The sequence below is a fragment of the Microplitis demolitor genome, chromosome 8, assembly GCF_026212275.2.
Source record: "Microplitis demolitor isolate Queensland-Clemson2020A chromosome 8, iyMicDemo2.1a, whole genome shotgun sequence".
NCBI lineage: Eukaryota > Metazoa > Arthropoda > Insecta > Hymenoptera > Braconidae > Microplitis > Microplitis demolitor.
The window spans coordinates 5,974,504-5,994,440 of NC_068552.1; the positions used below are offsets into that span (position 1 = coordinate 5,974,504).

Below are 19,937 nucleotides of genomic sequence, written 5' to 3' on the forward strand. Positions count from 1 at the left end.
GCCCGACTGAGTCGTCGGTCTGAATACAGACGGGCTTGACAAGTTCAAATTACCAGAGCTGGTCCCCAGATTCTTATATAGTGGTCGAATCTTTAATTCTTATCCAATTTTATTGACCAGCTAAGATTCCTTAATTTTTTCACTAAGTTTGTCTCCGAATAAAAAAGCATCTGTTTGGATTTTCTCCAACATCAATGCCACGGGTTTTTCTAGACTAGGCATTATGCATGCTTTCCTAACTATGTTCTGCCCTCTATGTATCTCAATTAGGAATTGAGACGTCTCCCATAGATGTTCCAACATCTTTTTATGGTCAATCTCCTTCTTTTGCAGGAGGAGCGGTTCTATAGCTAGACTGAAAGCCGACAAAGTGGACCCCGCAAGGTTTTGAGTTGCTGAGAAATATTTATCTTACTTTAATGACCCTTCCTTCAATGAGCCTTTAATTTCCTCATTGAGGATAGGGGATCCAGGACAACAGTCACCCGTTCTCGGGTATTTTTGTAACAGGGCATCTTTGACTTCTTTTGGTTGTCTGGTTTTTAGCCATTTCTTCCATGTTGACCCAATGTGCGCCGATAACTCAGCTTGTTTATAATCTGGATCCTGTCGAATAATTCCAAGTAAGCCTTCTTCCAGCATAGCCTGATTATTTTGCAGTAGAGAGATTGTAAAAGTTGGTGTGCCACCTGAAGTTTCATTTGTTTTCACAGCTAGATCTACATTATTACTCTTTATTTAATATCTCATCTCTACGGTTCATCACTCCTAAAAAAATTTACCATTCAGGACCAATGTAAAATTGCTAATATTCTTATTTTATAAGTCTATTTTTAATTGATTCATTATCATCGTGGTATAGTTCACTATTATTCAGCCCTGTCTCACCGCTTGTGTAAGATCAGATGTAGAGGCCAATCATTCATTGATATATCTCTCGTATTTAGTCAATTTCTACGCATAGTAGTTGTCATATTATATTTAACATAATCTCAACTCTAAATCTTTTATTTATATTTTTATTTATTCAGTTTTTAAACAGCATTTTTATTTGAAATATCTATTGGCTGTGGGGAATTCACAACCTCTAGAACATCCTCTGTTTCTTAATTATTATTAATTTTCTCTGTGTTATTTGTTTGGCGTCTACTCAGCTGCTCTTCCGACAATCTGACTTTTTTCTTTAATAAATCGTAATCTCTGTCAAGAGATAAAGATTTTCTTTTCTTACTTAGTTCCTTCTCATGTGACGACGACTTTTTCTTATGTTTTGACACCTTGAAATCTTTTTTATGTTTAATTAAATTTAAATAAATATGACAATGTAAAGCTCACACGTGCGACTTATTTTACAAGAAATAATGTTATGACGAACATGACCGGCGGATATTGCGAGAAGACTATAGGCAGTAAATTTAAATTTAAAAGCTTTAAAATCGTGAACTTAACAGACAGAAGTATTGGTACTTCATATATAATCTTGAGGGTGAGACCTCGAAGTATAAATGTTATTTTTTTTTTTAATAAAATAACTTACTAATGATAACTTGAGTCGAGAGATTATGAATTATTCAATATTCTTTTTTCGGCTTAGTGTACATTTATTAATAATGAAGCCCAATTTTATTACATTAATTTAATTGTCACCATTGATGATGAGTTCATACTAAACTTTGTAAACCTCAATAGTTTAACTTGGAGTGTTCATGTTATCGCGGTTACAAGTGCGAATAATAAACGAGGCTGATGCTTTAGAAAACAAAGCCATGAGTTTAACTTGAATAACATTACAGAAGTATTGGCGCAAGCTCAAAGTAATTTTAAGCTATAAACCTGTTTTGAGTCAAGCATGCTGTTGTAAGCAAAATAGTAATTAATGTTGTATGTAGGTGATTGTATTATACCCCGAGATATTAACTAAAAACTTTCTAGATGCGAATCTCACTAGCATTTATTTTCTATTATTAATATGTTGTATATACATACATATACATATATATATACCTTTGTAAACTGGAATAGGGTGAACTTGATGAGATCCGTTCAGCTGAACCAGGAGGACTACGTGGTGGGATACGGTCACGGCTAGATCGTGGAGAGATAGGTGCAATTCTTGTTAAAGATTCACGACTTCCGGTAATATGACGCAGTGGAGCTGCTGTAATGCCACCGTCCGAGGATGATGAATCGTATTGCTTCAAACTCAATTCCTAAATTTATAGTCAATTTTAATAATTAAAATACTAATTAGTATAATTAAATTTAACCTGAGATATTGAAAATTAAGACAATTATGCTGTTTCACGGCTCCACACATTTTCAAAGTTTTAAAATATTAATAATCTTAATAGTTACAAATTAATTCACTCTATATTTTCAGTTTGACAGTAGAATAATAAAAATCGTGACGATTTTATCGAAAATAAAATTAATGGCTAGACAATGTTTCTTTATATTTTTTTAAAAATAGAGTCAAGTTATCGTTGTTTTGCCAAGCTCATTAAATAAATAATTCTCATTAAAAATAATATGATATATTTGCTACCCCAAGATAGACGGTAGAGTGTGAAAGAGGTATCTGAAATTTACAAAATAAATCATGAGCTTGGAATTAATTTGAATTGACGTATTTCAGTTATTTCTATCTCTATTCAATTTACATACTATGTAAATAAATAAAGCAGGATATGCTACTATCCACCTCTGGTTGTTACTGGACTCATACAGTAAAGCTTACTACATCGTTTTGGCTTCGCTCATACTCATAAGAGGTAGTATAAAGGCAGGATACGTCAACATCAGATTTACTAATAAGTCCGTTGGGGTACTCTGGACAATACTACCGATTTCCATAGTATTTATGGTATTTGAAACATTTTACAATTCTGATAGCTTACTTAAGAATCAATTCTCTTTGAATTAATGTTTTAAGGGTATAGTCTAACTGGTCATTTTCGAAAAATCGCTTTTTTTTTTTTCTTTTTTTTTTTTTACATTATTTGAATGTATATGTATCCAAGCACATTGTGTCGAATTTTTATGAAAATCCAATTAGTGTAAATGTATTTCTTTCAATCTAAAGGTCAACGACCACGATTTTATACGTGAATCGAATATGTGAACCACCACAGCTTGGACACGTTAAAAGAGAGTAGAACGGAAAGAAAGGAGGCTAAATAAGAAGCAAACGAACATTTCGAACAAGAAGAAGGCACTTCGTACAGTGCAGGCATCGCAGATTAAATTTTGGTGAAATTTTTTTTTTATTTAAGAAAACTTTAAACACGCTTATATCAGAACTAGGTTTTCGCCGACGCCAATCACGAATTCTACGGAACCCCTAGGCTGAGTCTTCTGAAATTTTAACCATATTTTCTACACATTACTTACAGAAGAGACTAAAATCATGTAACAATTTTGATTTTAACTATTTTTTTTTTTTTTTTTACTAATAACAGCGTAAAAAGAACACTTTTTAGTAGATTTCATAGCAATCCAACTATTGTATGTGTCTGCATGATGGATTTTTTAAAAAATTTTGTTACCTTTAAACTCAGCTTGACAAGCTGAGTCAAGAAATTCATTTGGTTCAAAAGTTTATATATGTATATTAGGGTATGCCAAAAAAAAATCGATACTTTTTTTTTTTACTCTCATCCAAAAATATCGTTGGATATATCGAAATAAAAATTCTGTCTAAAGGACAGCTCTTAATTCCAATTTTAAGTGGTTCTCCATGGGACTTTAAAATTTTCCAGTTAAATAACATGGGAAAAAAGTTTTTTAACAGTATTTTCTCCTGCAAGCTGGGAAGAAATTTTTTTTCGATAAAATTAATGCATAGATCTTTTTAAGCATTAACTTTTTGACAGAAAAATTCATTGTCAAATGTCAGTCATCGATATTTGAGTTTCTACGGATCTTTAAAATTTTAATTTTCTAATATTTCGCGTTTTCTGCATTTTCAGCTAAGCTATTGGAGATAGAACAAAAAGTTAAATGCCGATTTTATAGTTTGTTTGATGCCCTATTAAAAAGTCCTTGATGAATTTTTTATATCATTAACAATAACAAAGTTACCGACTCATAAAATTTCCTTTTTCTAATTTTTCGCTTTTATCAATTGAACTATTGATGATAGAACAAAAAATTTCGCACAAATTTTTTAGTGTATCAAATTTGCAACAAAGTTTCAGAGGTGAAATTTTCCGTATTATAAATAGCTGAAAGTTACAAACCCGCTAGTTGTTTCTTTCGCATGATAATTATGTTTAAAACTATAAAAATAATTTTTTTTTGTTTTGCTTGTATAGCAATCAAAAAAAAATGTTCTTATAATTTGACCTATTAGTGTAAATTTCATTATTAATTAAAATTAAAATAATCCACTCGTAATAAACTATTTCAAAGAGGACTCAATTTTATGAATACTTTTTATTTCCTTCTTCTGATTTCTACTGAAGAAGGAATTTACTTTTTAAATTAATTTCCTGTCTTTCGTATTTAACTAATAATCTGTGAGTGAATGTACTTTATATTTGTTATCCAAATTTTATATCTATCATTAATATATTACATAATATACCTGGGTCGTAAAATTTGATCTGATTTTGGTCTAATTAAACTGTACTTGGACTACTTGGTCTGTCATTGAACTTCTGTTACATTTTTAATCTGTTTTTGATCTACCCGGACCGAAAAATTTGATCTGATTTTAGTCTACTTGGAATATTTGATCTGTTTTCTTTTTTTTTTAAAAACAATTGCGTTACGGGCAGACAAAACTACATTAATTCTTGAACTTTAAAAAATTTTAGTTCTGAAAATTTGTTAGGACTTAACTAGCTTCAATCATGGACTTGTAATATTTTTATTTATGGGCAATATTTATGAAAAATATATTAAGTTACAGAATTTATTATATTTTTTTAAATATTTATTGAGTTTTTTTTGCTTAAAAATGTCGGCAGTTAATGAAAATTTGTCAGTTTTATGTTTAAAATGTCTTGACAGAATGTTAATAATATTGAATAAAAGTAATAAAATAACTCTTAAAAATCCCGATAATTTTTTCAATTTTTCAATTTTAATTCTTAAATTTTTTGCATTTAATTTAAAATTTTTGTTACAATTTTTTTTTATTCAATAACTTTGAAAATTTTTGAGAATGTCAAAAAAAAAAAATTATTTTGTTATTAATGTTTATTTAAAAGGTTGAAATAATCAAATAATGAGAAATCTACTTCCATTTCGATTGCCGAATCGCATTGAAATTGCCAAATTAAGCTTATACTGCCTAACAAATTTTAAAAATTTACGACGATTCAGTTTATTGAAATAGTCTTTTTGTGATTTCTTCGGCAAAAGCTTATTGTTGATAGAAGATCCATAAAAATCACGGCCATTCCTTCTATCGCAATTCGATTGAATGAATAATACTGGTGCCAAATTTTTTTGTTTTGTTAGTTGCGTTTTTTCCGATGTCAACAAAAAAAATTTTTTATCGGTATATTGAAACAGTAGGATTATTAAAGATAAGAAATCAATTGATTGTCGAATAAATACCTAATAACTCTTGTTTGCTCGGTAAATCAACCAACTTAATCGGTAAGTCGCTGAATCGACTAAATGTAGCTGAGTAATTGGATAATCGAAGTACTTCTTCTTGTACTAAAATTAAATTGTTTCTTGGAGATTCTTCATGAAGTAAACCTCACTTAGGTGAATTTATCGAGGAAACGGTAAATCAATTCAATATTACTACCATAAAATAAAATGGCCTGATTATAAAAGTAAAAATTATATTATTCATGTATGACTTTATTTGCAAAAAGAACATAAAAATTATACTGAAGTTAGGTGGCGTTTAGTAATTTTTAGACTTTTTTTAAAACGATAAATCATAAAAAAGAAATATTCAAAAAATTGCACTCATAGTTTTTCTAATTTTCGACATGTGCATATTTTTAGTTTTTTTGTAATTGGGTTGTTAAACAAAAATTCGAAAGTTGTTGATTGTCGGCTAAGTTAAGAATCATGAATAAAAAATACCTGAAATCGAGAATTCATTAGAACCGATCGATTCTTAGTAAAGTAACATTTGACATCTCTACATTTTCTTAACAGTTCATCGGAACCAAAAGGTGTCCACCATAAAACAATCGGTATATCTACCAATACAACTACTTATAAAACTTTTGAAAAAGTTATAGCTTATTGAAAATAGCCTTTCTTTCCTGAAATTCATAACTTTTTTTTTTTGGTTGGGTAAAAAATTTTTTTTGGTTGGGTAAAAAAATTTTTTTAAAATATTGTAAGACGTTTTCGATGGGTCAGAAAATTATCAGCCAAATCGAAGGGGATCGGGTTGCAAAGTGGTCAATTTGGCGTGGAATGCCTCATACATAACTTTTTAAACGAATAGTAATTTTTTTTTAAAATAACTTTTAATCTGAAAATATTAGATCATCTCTGTTTGTTGCATATGGAAGTACGTTCAATTATCTTTAATTGTCACGATTTAACTCATTGATTATTAATAGAATTTGTTTGTGAATTTCATATTTTATAGATATATAGCTTTTGTATTTGTACTCAAGATGGATTCTTCAGAAAATTAAAAAATTTTCAAAGTTCCACTATTTCTAAACTTATTGACCGAATAATCTCATTTTCAAACTCGTTCATGTTAATCGCTCAGAGAATAAGTATGTCCAGTTTCATCGCGATCCGTTGAAAATTGTGTTTAGCATCTGAATGACAAGGCGCGTTACATAGGAGATACCTACTTCCATTTCGGCTGCCGAATGGTTTTTTTCCAATTTTTTTTATTTTTGTTAATTAAAATCAGTAAAAATAGTCCAAAATTAATATTGTTTGTTTATTTCGAAGTCACTGTCATACCGAATCGAAAGAACTTCGATTTTTTTTTGTTTCTGATAAGCCGTTGCTAAGATATCGTGATTGAGCCAACCTGCTTTTAAATTATAGCGTTCCATTAGAGTACATCTTTTGTGTGAACATACTTATAAATATAAATTCAAAAAAATTTTTTTTTGTAATTCAAGACTAAATTTTTCATCCCTCACAGTGTTTGTATACTTATTTTTCATAGCTAGCTCGTGAGAAATTTCTAAAAATAGATTATTTTTTTAGCCTGAACTAGACTACACCCTTAAGTTACACTGTATATATTCAAAAATAAAAACTCTGAGATTTAATAAATATAAAAAAAAATTTGCCTAAAAATATAATACACTGGTCACAAAAAATTAAGGGATATAAAAACACTTCCAAATTTTTGAGTTCAACACGCTGTAACTCGGTGTGTAACAGCCGTAAATTTGAATTTACCGCGTACAAATTAAGTCACAATAAGATCTAGTATGCGCACGGTCGATCACGTGACCTAACCACCCAGGTTTATCCCAGGTAGGATGCGACTAGTCGTCCAGAAGTGAAAACTCTAAATGCTCGACCGTCAGTCCCCCACTTAGAATTAAGTAAGAGTAACTCGAGACCAAAAACGCCCGAAGTCATGCGGGGAGCGAGTAATTATAAACGGGCACCGGAACGAAAAACGACACTTGTTACCGGAACGGTTGAACCAGACGGACCTAGTAGTGACCGGAACGGAGATAGTCCAGAGCCGAGTGTAAATTAGAAAGTAACCTGACGCCATTGTTAGACACAGAATTAATTATCAGGTAATTATTAAATTGTGACTTGGTCTTTTATTGTAAAACCAAGCTATAGATTTTCTAAAAAACTGTTGTAAGATAGCAGGCAGGTAGCCGGTACTTTTATTTCCGATACTTATTGCATCTGAATAACAGGTGAATGAGAGAACGAGGTTGTTGTGGAGACGAGAGTTAGAGAGAGTGGAGATAAAACGAGGGAGAACGAGACGGAGATATAGACCGGAAAATAATAACCACTAGGACAAAAACGACAGACAAGGACAACCACGACGAGGACAGATAGGAAAATTTAATTTGTTGTAAAGGTATTTATTTAAAATTATTCCAGGCAAGAAGCCGAAAGATTTCATTAAGTACATAGTCATACGTCCGGTATCGTCGGATCTCGAGTAATCATTCGTAAATTAATTGACCGTAAATGAAATAAATTAATTCGTAAATTAAAAATTAATCAAGTTAACTGAGGTTAAATTATATAAAATAATTAATCAATTAACTCCAGGCAGGTAGCCAGAGCTTTTGCATAGTAGATATTTCCAGGCAGGTAGCCGGAAATATTCTAGAAGTTTCCAGGTGGGTCGTGTAACCCACGTACCAGAAACTGTCGAATCTAGTTACAAATTACGAGTCAATAATATTAAGTAATCATAATTAAATTAAATGATAACACGAATAAAACAATTATAAATAAAATGAATTGTCTCGCTAATAATTATAAAAAGTCTCGTGGTCAAGGTCACCGATAATAATTAAAAGAGTAAAATTAAGTTAATTAATAAAACAATTATTAATTATTTAAGATAAATAATGAAAGAAAAGGAATTAATAGAATAAGGATAAATAATTATTGTGATAAAAGTACCTGTGGTTGAACTTTGGGTCTGAAGAATTGAGTAAAAATGTGAATAATAAAACGGAGTACGAAATCTTTGATTTTGAGTTAAAATAAGTAGTAGTGAATGTGATAAAATAAAAAGAAATAATTAAGAAAAATTAAAGTTAATTAATAATTATTAAATTCTTTTAAATTAATTAATTTATTTAAAATTGGCGGGAAAATTTATTTTAAACTCAGTGTGTATGTGAAATAAAGTCCGGGAGACTGAGTGGGTGTGTGAGTGAAATGAATTAGGAAATTATTTTGATATTAATTAAGGTCTCGCGAAGGTTAAGCGATTTTAAATTATCAGTAAGGAAATAATTGCCAAAGGTAGCTGGCTTATTGAGTGTGTGAGTGTGTGTAAAATGCTAAAGGTAGTTGGCAAATTTTGATAAATAAAATATTTCGGGTTAATAAAAAAATTAGGTTTAAGTAAAATAATACGGGTACAATAAATAAAAGGTTATAAAGTTATGATAAAAAGTTATAAGGTTTATAAGATAAAAAGTTATAAGGTTTATAAAAAGTTATAAGGTATGAGGTTATAAAGGTTTATAAGGTTAAAAAGACTTATTAAATAAAAGGTAAAATTATTAATTAAAATTATTTAAATTATTTATAAATTATCCTTCTTCTTCCTTCTCTTACAATTCAATGAAATTACACTGGCCCTGATGATCTAAGATCCGGTTCTGGGAGGCCGTTATCACTTCCAGTGGCGCTCTTAATTAAGGACGACCAGAGTAACAGCATAGCCCTGTTATAGGTGAAAAATGGTCGTAAATAAAAAAGCAAATTGTAGCCTCAAGTTTCTAGTTTTGAGATCTGGACTTCGACTTTTGTTATCATGCACGGTTCCGGAGTATTCCTAGGAAAACCAACAAAAAACAAATTTCCAAATTTTTGCTCATCTTCAAGAAAGTCTATGGACTTCAATAAATTTTTCTTGATTATTTAACCTTATCACTCTTCAAGAAAATTTTATACCTTTTAATTTGCCTCCCTCAAAAAAGCTCTACGACGATTTGGCAGCAAGTTATCATTTATAAAAGCAAAAAAGTCCATTTGGGCTTTAACAATCAACAACTCGGGACATATTGGTCATACAGAGAATGGATGCAGGGTTTTGAAAACAGCCAAACATTCTCTATTAGACACAATTAGTGACTTTTAATAGAAAAAACTTTTCTGAAGCGATAATGTTGATTAAAAAACAGGTAAAAATTCGCATATTTAAGGATATTTGAAAATCTTGACAAAACTTTGGATGTATGACGGATAAGCAAAGAATACCGTTAGTTTATTTTTAACCTTGAAGTGTCCTTAAAAAACCCTGAAAATTTCAAAGTGTTGCGAATTTTTTTTCTTAGTGTTCCAAAGCTTGAATTTATCGTTTTTGCCAAAATCCACCATAATGAGTGATTCTTTGGTTTTCAATCATTTCTACAAGGTCAGAAAGTTTTTTTTAGCGACAAGCTTTATTTTTCTTATCGAAAATATTAATTATTGGAAATAATTAACGAATAAATTTTTTTTTTCAAGAAAATAGATTTTTTCGCAATGTTTTTTTTTTATATTTTTTTTTCTTATCATTTTCGAAATGGTTTCGATGTTAAGAAAATCAATTGTAAAGATGATGTGAAGGAAGAAAAATATTGACAGAAAAAAATTTGGAAAGAATCAATTTTCTTGAAAAAAAAAAAAAAAAAAAAAAAAAAAATTGAAAAATATTTTTTTTTTTCGAATTTTTTTCAATAATCACTGTATTTGATTAAAGAAATCAAGTTCGTCGCTAAAAAAACTTTCTGACCTTGTAGAAATGATTGAAAACCAAAGAATCACTCATTATGGTGGATTTTGGCAAAAACGATAAATTCAAGCTTTGGAACACTAAGAAAAAAAAATCGCAACACTTTGAAATTTTCAGGGTTTTTCAAGGACACTTCAAGGTTAAAAGTAAACTAACGATATTCTTTGCTTATCCGTCATATATCCAAAGTTATGTCAAGATTTTCAAATATCCTTAAATATGCGAATTTTTACCTGTTTTTTAATCAACATTATCGCTTCAGAAAAGTTTTTTCTATTAAAAGTCACTAATTGTGTCTAATAGAGAATGTTTGGCTGTTTTCAAAACCCTGCATCCATTCTCTGTATGACCAATATGTCCCGAGTTGTTGATTGTTAAAGCCCAAATAGACTTTTTTGCTTTTATAAATGATAACTTGCTGCCAAATTGTCGTAGAGCTTTTTTGAGGGAGGCAAATTAAAAGGTATAAAATTTCCTGAAAGAGTGATAAGGTTAAATAATCAAGAAAAATTTATTGAAGTCCATAGACTTTCTTGAAGATGAGCGAAAATTCGGAATTTTTTTTTTTTTTCGTTGGTTTTCTTAAGATTACTCCAAAATAAGTACATGATAACGAAATTTAAAACCCAGATCTCAAAACTAGAAACTTGAGGCTACAGTTTCCTTTTTTTTTATTTTTACTCTTCGATCATTTTTCAGCAAGTTACGGCATGTTGAAAATCACTCAAACATTTGGAATTTTTTTTATATCTCTTAATTTTTTTGACCAGTGTAAATACGAGGAGTAAAATTTTATATTGAATCTGTCATGTACTTGTGAGTGAACCAAAGACAAAAGTGATACGTAAAAAATTTGATGATTGCTAATTAAAAATAGGTGGAGCCTATTATCTGCACATTTACCAAAATTATTTCTTGAACAACAGTAATGAGTTATAAACCTTTGTTAAACCATGTATGTTACTAATTGATTTAGTTTTTTTTCCAGGTTTAGGAGTCCGCCGTCGAATATTGCCACTATTGGTAGGTGATAATGTGCCAATACTATCAGTCGTAGACCAATCTCGTCCACCAAAGACTCTAATTGCATCAGCTGTAGTTGGTTCGACACAGCCTTCCTCAAAATATAATTGAAGATATTTTTCTTTTAACCACCGAGATCGTCTATCCGTTAATTGTTGCTGACGTTTTAAACCTCGCAGAATCCAACAAAGACCCATGTACCACAGTCTATTTATAAAACAATAAAATAAAGAACAAACATAATTAAACATATGAACAAGAATAAAGATTATATAGAAAAATACATTGGCGTTAAAATGTATTGTTCATTACATCAATAGATTTTATACGTACTTGCTTAAAGCAGGTGGACCGAGGAAAAAAATGATCCGATTATCAGATAGACTTGAACCATACATCAGGCCGATACAAGAGTCAGAACCGGGGAGACCGTATCTTTTACAGATACCACGCAGTTCTACTTCTCTATCTTTATCACAACAGCCAATAATAACTTCTTTCACGGAATTTAGATCCAAGTAACCTTCTTCTAAACTAATAGAAGCACATTCCGTCTGGAGAGATGTATATTTTGAGATAAGAATTGGTGGTACAGACTCTTCAGGATTTACTGTTAATGAAAATTCGGATGAAATTCCACCGAATCCGGGTGTTTTTAATGGACTCCATGTTGGTTTTTCCCATACTAATGTCCCACAAGCACGATCAACGCGTGCGTACACTAGTGTCGTTCGTGAACCCCCAGCTCCTTCATAATCCCAATGAACTAATGTCGTACCATGATGAAGAACCTAACATAAGAGAGAACAAAGTTCATAATTGATTATTGAGTCTTATAATGAGTACCCTTCAAGGAAAGTAATTCAATAAATCATATATTAAGATAAATTTTTTGTATTCAAGTAGTCTACATTTAAAAAAATTGTGTTTTCCTCCGAAATACGCTGTGTACTTGGCCTATCCGTACTTGGATCAAGTAAATTCAAATTGATTCCAAAATATGGAAATTGAAACGAGTTTATTGGGAGGTTTGACTAAAGACTGCGGTTTTAAGCATATTATTGAAATATTTCTGTCAAAAACGATGTATTTAATTGAATAAAATGTGAGATCACAGTAAAAATTGAGAGATGGAGCTGAAGTCGTCTATGTATGTGATAAGAACAATTATGAATTTAGAAAAATACTGTTTTCAGTTGATGGAAACTATTGATTTCTTTCAATTGATTTTGCAAATGTTGTTGATTAAAAAAGTTTTATGCAATTTATTATTTTTTGAATATTCAAGAGCATTAATGGGATAAAAAATTCACTTTTTCTCGCCTCCGGGCTGAAAGCGTCGACTTACGTCCCGCTGTGAAAAATGAAGTTGCCGCGTTCCACCCCCGTCGAGGAGAAAAATAGTATTTACTCCATGGGCAGTAAAAAAGAAAGCCTCAGATCACATGTAATTGTTGGCCAAGGCGGAGCCTGATTATACCTGTCCATGTCTGTTCATGCCTGTTCGTGTCTGTTCATGTCTGAAGAATTAAATACGCTCAGGCCTCATTATACCTGTCTATGCCTGTTCTTGTCAGATCCAGCCTGATATATGGGATTAAATTCATAATCTTAGTTATAATTAAACATAACTAACTTAGTTATAATTATATATAACTAACGTAGTTATAATTATATATAACTAACGTTGTTATAATGATATATAACTTATATATGATTTCATATAACTATAAATCAATAATTAATAAATAAGATATAAAATTTTGTTGACTAAAAATCTATCATGCATGAGATACAAAATTTTGTTGACCAAGAATCTATCACGTATAAAATTTTTATTACTTAAAGTTCATACAAAACTTGCTTTTCAAGTATATCTCTTAGGTCAGAGGGTAGCGGGTTAAATTTCCGAGCGCAAGGTCCACGGTTCAGAGCCCGTACACGCCCGAATTTTTTTTATTTTTATAGAAATAATTATATATAATTGTATATAGTTATTAGGGTGCTTCGTTTCCGGCGAAAGTATTGTTTTTGTTGCTTATCAAGCAAAATGTTATTTTTTGTGCTGAAACAAACATTTCTGCCAAGTTTGAGCTCTTAATTCCAATCAGTACTTTCTATTTGATTCCAAAGATTTCCCATTTAAAATATACGTAAATTAAATTACTTTTTTTCGACTTTCTAATACTCAGCTGCGTTTTATGATATCGACGCGGTTTTGGTCGCAAATTGTAGGGCATTTGGTGTTCTTCAAAAGTGCCCATAGTAACTTAGCTGTAATTCCAGCTGTTTCACTGATATCAGCTGAGGAAGTCATTTCTCGTATCAAATTGACCTTTATTGGCTTGCAGAACGTAAACCAATGAATGCACACCAAAAATGGGAGTGGGAATTTTGTAGGAAATTTCATTCCCTTCAAAAAAAGTCCTATGAGTCAAGTCGCTGAAGTCCATAGTTTCCGAGTTATAGAAATTTTAATAATTTGAAAAATATAGTATTAAAAAAAAAAAGATGACAGTTGATATTATATTTTTTAAATTATTAAAATTTCTATAACTCGGAAACTATGGGCTTTAGCGACTTGACTCAAAAGACTTTTTTTGAAGGGAATGAAATTTCCTACAAAATTCCCACTCACATTTTTGGTGTGCATTCATTGGTTTACGTTCTGCAAGCCAACAAAGGTCAATTTGATACGAGAAATGACTTCCTCAGCTGATATCAGTGAAACAGCTGGAATTACAGCTAAGTTACTATGGGCACTTTTGAAGAACACCAAATGCCCTACAATTTGCGACCAGAACCGCGTCGATATCATAAAACGCAGCTGAGTATTAGAAAGTTAAAAAAAAAGTAATTTAATTTACGTATATTTTAAATGGGAAATCTATGAAATCAAATGGAAAGTACTTAGGATTGGAATTAAGAGCTCAAATTTGGCAGGAATTTTTGTTTCAGCATAAAAAACAATATCTTGCTTGATGAGCAACAAAAAAAAATACTTTCGCCGGAAATGAAGCACCCTAATTTTTATACATAATTATATATAACTGTATAGGGCCATTTTTTATCTATTATTTTTTTACCCGGGTGGGCATGAACAGACATGAACATAACTGATCAGACCTGAACATGCTTGGCTAGGCCTGGTCAGGCATGGTCATTTTTTATGTCTGATCATTTTTTCCCGGGTATATTAACAAAAGAGTGGGAGGAGCAAAACGGGGTACGTAACGAAATCCTAAGTTTTGAAGGACTCAAATGCAGTAGATCATTTTTTTCTGATGATATCCAAAGTAAATAGAAAAAATTTCCAGAAGCCATTAAAAAAAAAAAATTACATTTTTTCGGGCAAAATAGGGAAGTACCTAAAAAAGGTAAAAAAAATCTGGATATTAAATATATTCGAATTTTGAATATTGAATTTTTTTGTAATCAATTAACATAGAAAAAAAATACATTTTACGTAATTATTGGATCCAACAGAGAAGAAAAAAAATTTTTTTGATGGTTTTCGTCATAAAAAGTCATTAATATATTTCGACTTACCCTTTTGATTTTTGAAAAAGTTTAACAAAAAAAAATGCTCAATTATATTTACTAAAAAAAAATTTTTTTTTATAAAATTTTGGGGGTACCTCGTATTGCCTCCTCTACCCCTATATCTTAGAAAATATATAACATACATGTATAAAAATATAAACAATATATATTCCAAATACATAGAAAAATTTGTAATATTATTATATTTTTTTTTCTTCTGTTGTTGGTGAAATTAAACATATATTTTTTATATATTTAAAATATATTGTTAGCATAATTTTTAGATATTTTTAAACATTTATTTCTAATATTATTAATATATTTAAATTACATTTAAGATATTGTAACGGTTTTTTTACCACCGGGGATCTACCGGAGAGAAGTCCGAATAAACTTACTATTTGGCAACCTTGTCCGAAATTTTTAAAGTTGGGCGCCAGGTGATTTAATAATCACCACATAAACAATTATCAAAATAAATCAGCTCAGTGTGGCGGATCCCCGACTAGAATTTTTTCCTGATTTGCCTGAAGTACCATGAGGATTTTGTTAGGTTAATATAAGGTTTGCCTTATTAGGGCAAGCCTTACGAGTTCCTCTGAAGGACCTCATCAGGATATTATAACAGGGCTATGCTGTTACTCTGGTTGTCCTTTTTTAGGGTGCCACTGGAATAGAGTATTACGGTCTTCCAGAACCGGATCTTAATTCATCAGGTTCGTCGTAAGATTTATTTGTAAGAGAAGGATGAGGAAGGATAATTTATAATTAATTAATTATTTCACAATCAACAATTTTAACCTTGTACTTATTAACCATGATAATATTTTATACTTTTTAATCTTATAACTTTTTATACCTTATTACCTAACTCCAACTACCTTTGACGATTTTGAAACAATAATTAATTCACCCTTAATTAAGCAAACTACCTTTAGCTATATCACTCACACACACTCACACTTAGCCCCCTGGACTATTATACACTCTTTCCTTAACCTAGACATGCGGTCGACGAGACCCTCTACGTGGCTAAAACCTTATTTTATTCCCGTACGGTCCCCTGGACCATCTAATCGATTATTACAACTCATTCACGCTGTCACCTTGACCCTATACGTGGTTAAAACCTTAAAACTAAACCTTAAAACCTTGAAATTAATTTCCATCCAACTGATTTCTTATAAACGATAACCTTTCCTTTATCAATAATTTCGTTAAAACGGTTATATGATTTATTTTATTTGACCACTTAACATTCTATTACTACCTCTATATCCAATACTCAAAACTTAAACATTAATTCTCACGTTTTACTTCACGACACATTTAACGTTTATAAATTGTTAATTGATTTTATTTAATTTATTCGTTTGTTTTACTCATAATTAATTCTATCCTAATATTACTAACTAGTTAATTTTCACTAGATTGCAATTGATTTTCGGTAAGTGACTTACACAATCTGCCTGGAAATTTCTATTGTGCAGCAAATCCGGCCTCCCTGCCTGGATATAACAAAACTAATTATTACTGAGTCCAATTTTTCGATTATTTTATTACTCGTTAATAGACACGACAATACTTCGCGGACACGACGTTTACTTATGTATTTTATTTAACAAATAATCCGACTTTCCTGCATGAGATATTTTACAAATACCTATTACATTTTGCGTTGATTTCTTTTTCCATCGCTCGTTCTGTATGAGTTGTCGTTGTCCGTGTCTTTTTCTATTTCGTCCGTGTAGTAGGTTCTGGACCGTGTATGTTTCGTGTAACAGGTCGTCTCGAGTTCTCCTTCTCGTGTTAACTCTCTTGGATCAACTCATCGTTTAGGCTATCTGCCTGGTATTCGATTATCAGATGGATAAAAATATCGCTTGGTTCCACAACGAAAAACCAAGTGCGATTTAATTTATTTACCTGATGTTCGGTAGTCAGAAGTCCTGCGTCTAGCTGGTTACTCGGTTCTTCCGGCTCTGTATGTATCCGTGCGTCCAGATGGTTGCCCAGTCCTACCGGCTCTGCCCCGTCTCTGCTACTGTTTTCCAGTTTTATTAATTTCACTCGATTATTTGCAGCCATGATCGGAACACTGCTCCTCTACCTAATTACGAGTGGGCCTCCCGTGCAAGTATTTTCAATTATCGCGCCCGGCGACAAGTCGAAAAACTTAATTGAATGCTCATTTGGTGTTGCAGGTAGGGTAAGTGACCAATCGTGAAAAATCACGACTTCGGTCGATAATATAACTCAATTTACCCCGTTACAATATCCTTATTCAAAAAAAAGTTATGTGTCATCAGCTCAACCTAACGAGTTTTTTATCAGGACCTCATCAGGATATCCTTATTCAAAAAAAAGTTATTTGCTGTTAGGTCAACCTGACGTGTTACTTATCAGGGCCACATGAGGATATCCTTATTAATAAAAAAGTTATCCGATCCCTTTAAGCATTTTATTTACAGGCTAAAAGTTAAACAAAGTACAAAAGAATATAATACAAAAATTACGTCATTGTATCCAGTGCTAGCGCAGTGGATAGCATCAAGAACTTTGAATCCATCAGGATTTTTTCATCAATAAAAAACTTGTTTGCTTCCTCTTAGTGATGCTCTTAATACAATAAATCATATTCCGAATCAAATTAAAATTTCTTGTTTTTTTTTCGCAATTTAATGTTTTTCTTTAAATAATTACTAATGAGGCAACCCTGATACAGATTTGATGAGGATATCCTGGTAAGGACATGCAATGATAATCTTTATAAAGACTTTATGAGGATATCCTCGTAAGGACCTGATACGGTAATCCTGATAAGGACCTCATGGGTCTTACGCGTTACATCCATATCAGTTCCTCGTCAGGATATCCTGATCTGGGCCTTATTTAAAATAAGGTAAACCTGATAAAGCCCATGTTAGGTCCTTATGGAAAATTCAAGTGGGGTCAGCGAAAGGTCAGGCACTTAAGATTAAATAATTGATCAGAATTAACATAAAATAAATAGTCTCATGTTAAACAAACAAAATAATTGATCGGTATCACAAAAATTATCGGTTACAAACAAAATATAAATTGCCTTTGTCAGCTTGACTTAATATGAACACAAAAGAATTGCTCGCAAAAGTTGTACTTGATCGAATTACAAATTTAATTCGTTACTCAAAAAAAAAAAAAAAAAACAGTTGGTTGTCGAAATAAAAATCAGTTATTTTATTGTGCAGAGACACACACACAGAGTAAGTATTAACGAAATACTTGACGAGTGATGTCAGACTATTCTTAAACGGCGAGGCGATAAGACTGCTAGATCGCATCCAGCCTTTCGTGGTGCCGCTAACAATGAATATATTTCTAAGTGGTAAATTCTGAACTCGGGGATGACTCTGGCACAGCTACTGCTCTGTCATCCGACAAAGTGCCTCTTTTAAAGGTAATATAGTATATCCTATATTACATTGTCACAACAATGTCTAATATTTATGTTTCCTTGAATAATTTTTTTTATAATCATAAAGTATGTTTCAGGTAATAAAAAAAAGGTTTTCAGTAGATTTCATAGAAATCTATCTTTTGAACTTGTCCTCATGGTGGAATTATTGAAGAATATTGCCATTATCTATCATAATTCATCGAGTAGGTTCCAAAAATACCATTGGTTCAAAAATTTTGTTTAGTCACGAGCTTAACTAATTTGAAAATCTTCGTGCATTTCCGCTATGCCCGGGAGCTGCCAAATTCGCTACTGACTGCAAGTCAGTATAGTGCCGGGTCACTTGCTATCTGGGCCCAATACACCCAATTTCTATGAGAACCCGCTACAATCCAGCCAATCAGATAATTCGTTGTATATTGGACAGCCAATGAGAGAATTCACTATCAACTACTTCCTGTTGGCGCGCTTCTAAGCCAATGGAAAAATTCGTCTTCTGCCACGTCACCACCAGGTGGCAACTCAGGAAGAAGCCACCATCTCATCACTTCAATCTACATCGTGGATGGTTTAATACGAATACAGCTATCCGTCTAACCACTTCGCTCAGTATAAATTATTCTCGTGTGATAACTCCGCTTAATTTTCGCTAAAATATACGCAATAATTAGCTAGTATATCAAGGCTACTGATTATTGAGTATATACAAAAATTGTTGCTCGCGTCTAATTAGTTATAAATTAATTACACCGCGTTCTGATCCGCTACCGACCACGTGTCGAGTTTTTGTACGTGAATTTAGTATTGTTTACACTCGTTATCACGTTAGTATTTAGTCGCATTTGCTATTAAGTATTTTTCTCACAGGTTTTCAGTGTTCATATTGTTAATAAAACATCTAATTGATAATCTGTAATTTTGTGTTAATCTTTAGTTATTAAATTAACCACACCTACACCAGAATCCTTTTGTGCATTCTCTCAATTTTACAAGTTTATGTATACAATTTTCAACGAATCTTAATAAAACGGCACACTTACTCTATGAACGATTAACTCAGTTAAGCTCGAAGATGAGCAAAATCGGTCAATTAGTTTAGAAATGGTGAACATTTAAAATTCTAAAAATGTGACATTTTTGGTATTTTCATGAATAATTTTTTAACGGACATCTCTATCCTTACTAGGTAAAAGAAATTTTGATAGCTGATAAAATAAGCTATATTTTACATTTTTATATCTAGTTTTACAATAATTTTTCCAGTTTACATAAGGGTTCAAAGTTTCATAATTTACTCTTGCTTTATGCTGAAAATGTCATTAACTTATCATTACATACCTTTGAAAGTATTCGACGGATGATTACAAAATTTTGTATACAGATTCTTCAGGCCATTAAGTTAATCAAGATCAAAAATTTCAAAGATTGGTTGAGTATTTGGGAAATGGTGGCAATTAAAAGTTTTCAAATTAATAAAAAATGTTGTTTCGATGGTTTTTTGCTTTAGTTTCTTTCTAACGGAAACTTCTATTTCTATAATGT

At 31.3% G+C, this 19,937-nt stretch overlaps 1 protein-coding gene across 1 annotated transcript in view; it reads right to left on the reverse strand.

Moving 5' to 3' along the window:
• Positions 1 to 19,937, reverse strand: part of LOC103574729 (1-phosphatidylinositol 4,5-bisphosphate phosphodiesterase epsilon-1) — a 184,178-nt gene that overhangs the window by 102,649 nt on the left and 61,592 nt on the right. The window contains exons 4-6 of the mRNA XM_014441063.2: positions 11,747 to 12,204; positions 11,332 to 11,620; positions 2,005 to 2,210 (exon numbers count right to left, since the gene is read on the reverse strand). Coding sequence (XP_014296549.2) covers positions 2,005 to 2,210; positions 11,332 to 11,620; positions 11,747 to 12,204 — 953 coding nt within the window. The remainder of the gene's footprint in view (positions 1 to 2,004; positions 2,211 to 11,331; positions 11,621 to 11,746; positions 12,205 to 19,937) is intronic.